The sequence below is a fragment of the Eucalyptus grandis genome, chromosome 8 (genome assembly GCF_016545825.1).
Source record: "Eucalyptus grandis isolate ANBG69807.140 chromosome 8, ASM1654582v1, whole genome shotgun sequence".
Taxonomy (NCBI): domain Eukaryota; kingdom Viridiplantae; phylum Streptophyta; class Magnoliopsida; order Myrtales; family Myrtaceae; genus Eucalyptus; species Eucalyptus grandis.
In genome coordinates this window covers 56608694-56611027 of record NC_052619.1, presented here as the reverse complement: position 1 = coordinate 56611027, position 2334 = coordinate 56608694, and the positions used below count along the sequence as shown (strand labels likewise).

Genomic DNA, 2334 nt, shown 5'->3' with positions numbered 1-2334 from the left:
CGGAATGCCATCTTGAGGTTTGAACAACCTAAATTAAGTGTCCCCTTCTTCAACACAAGGATGCAACCTCATTATTTACCCTCTAGACGATGAAGATCAATCGTATTTGTACGTATCCTTAACCGGAGTAGAGAGATTCTCGATAATACACCCAATAATAATGACAATGGTAATTCCATAATTGCCCTTCAAGTTCAAAAAGTCAAATGAAGTACTTGAAGCACAATGTCGATGCCCTGGACAAAGAGAAGATGATGCATAGTTACACGATGGTGGAAGGAGGTGAATTCGCTGACAAGATCGAGACGATCTCTTATGAAATCAAGATGGAGGCATCTCCTGTTGGGGGCTGTAAGGGCTTGAACGTTAGCAAGTACCACCCAAAACCAGGGGCTTTGATCAATGAGGAGGAGATCAAAGCCGGGAAAGAGAAGGCCACGGCCGTCTTCAAGGCCGCAGAGGCTTATCTCTTGGCCAACCTCGAGGGCTACGCCTAAAAGTTTTTATTTGTATTATTGTCTCTGTTTGAAGCAAATTTTGCATCTCTCTTTGGGGACCAATTAAGTTCTACTAATTGTAATTTGGTCCTCTATATGTGAAAACCCTTGATTGAAAGTGCTAATGGTTTTGCTATTACGATAAGGTTTCTCCAATTCTACTATACGTGATAGTACTTTGGCCATTTAAAAATGCCACGGAGCACAATTAAGGTATAATGATGTTGCGGTGATGCATATATCAAATTTACCTTGCAAATTAATGAATGAGAATGTTTTCATGCTTTTGACGAAATTTGGATGTACTTCTCACAGGGTAGCATTTTTCCTTCAATTTGCTCCTTCTATTGATTGCATTCAATGATTCAAGACATTAAATTTTAGAGAATTCCATCTATCTAAAATTGAAGTGTAATGTATATTGTTCTGATTCAAAAGAAAGTTTATTTGGACCCAAATAGCTCTATCACTAGAGTAGAGGATAAGATATTTATAATATTTCTGTATAAACATGAAAAGAGTTTCTCTGATTGAGTATATAAGCACTATCATTAATAATCATGGTCAACTATGCCAAATCTACAACAATTTTAGCTCGTGATAGATCTGATCGACACCATCCATCTTTTCTTTCCTTTCTTTCCAGTTATAGTAATATATGAAACTTATGAAGCCAACTATTCATCATCTTATTGGAGCCAGCTTTTAATGGGAAGTCAATGAAGCACAAAACACCTTCTTTCGCATCCTCTTGGTCGAGAAATGACAAAGCCTCGACAGCGATACGCATGTAAACACTTCGATTATTTGTGGTTGATGGTTTTATTAATTATTGTGATGGGCCTAAATTGGCCCGTCCACCCATGTTGGGCCTAAAAGCCTGGCCCACAAGATTATGGCCCATGGATCGAGGGATACGTTGAAAAGTTGTAACTTTTGGGGGACGTCTTTTGCCGAAGGGACACATCCTTTGGAGAGGACGTACTTAAGGGGGAAAAGAGAGGGAGGAACACACCTTTTGGATTTACGTACGTTCCTCTTCCCTCTCTCCCTTGAAACACTCCAAAAAGAACAGTAAGAAAAAGGAGGTGACACTCTCTTTCCTTCAAGGCAAATTCACGTCATCGGATCGAAGAGTTCACGCCGCCATGCGCGGCCAAAGAGTTCGCGCCGAGACGGTTCATAAGCGCGTGCAACGCACGCACATGCGACGCACACGCGCGGTAACCGACGCACACGCGCGGCAACTGCCTGCACATGCAAGGCATGCGCACGGCAACTGCTTGCACATGCGAGGCACAGGCCGGCTGACGTCATCATGACGTTAGCTGATAGTTGCCCACGCACGCGCAAGGCACGTGCCGATCAATCAATCTGACCAGCCCGACTGGCCTGTCCGACCCGATCGGACAAACCCGACCCGACTCGTTCGACCCGAAGGACTCGTTGACCGACCCATTGACTTGACCCAGTCATGCGTTGACCGTTGACCGGCGTTGACCACCGTTGACCGGCATTGACTGTTGACTTTTTAAAAAAAAAAGGAAAAGGAATGTGTTTCTTTTTTTAATTATGTCTATGTGGATTATATGTAATCCATTTTTGTTCTGAATTTGCTGCAGGAACTATGATGTGTTATGCACGCATGCCTGCATTGCCGAAAACGGACGAAGAGAATGCAAGAATTAAAAGGCTAATAACAGAGTTAGCTAATTATCGGTGGAATGATAGTGATATAGTATCACACGTGGTCATGGTCAATCAGATAATACAAGAAATTATCTGGAGTGGTTATCTTATGCAGGATTTTGAGAAGGTGTCGGCCTTAATGAACACT

General features: G+C 42.5%; 1 protein-coding gene across 1 annotated transcript; it reads left to right on the top strand.

Annotated features, from left to right (window-relative positions):
- The first annotated feature begins 206 nt into the window (after positions 1-206).
- LOC120286895 (major allergen Pru ar 1-like) lies at positions 207-497 on the top strand. The gene has a single exon (XM_039299489.1). The coding sequence runs from the start codon at positions 207-209 to the stop codon at positions 495-497; it is 291 nt and encodes a 96-aa protein (XP_039155423.1).
- Positions 498-2334: the final 1837 nt, after the last annotated feature.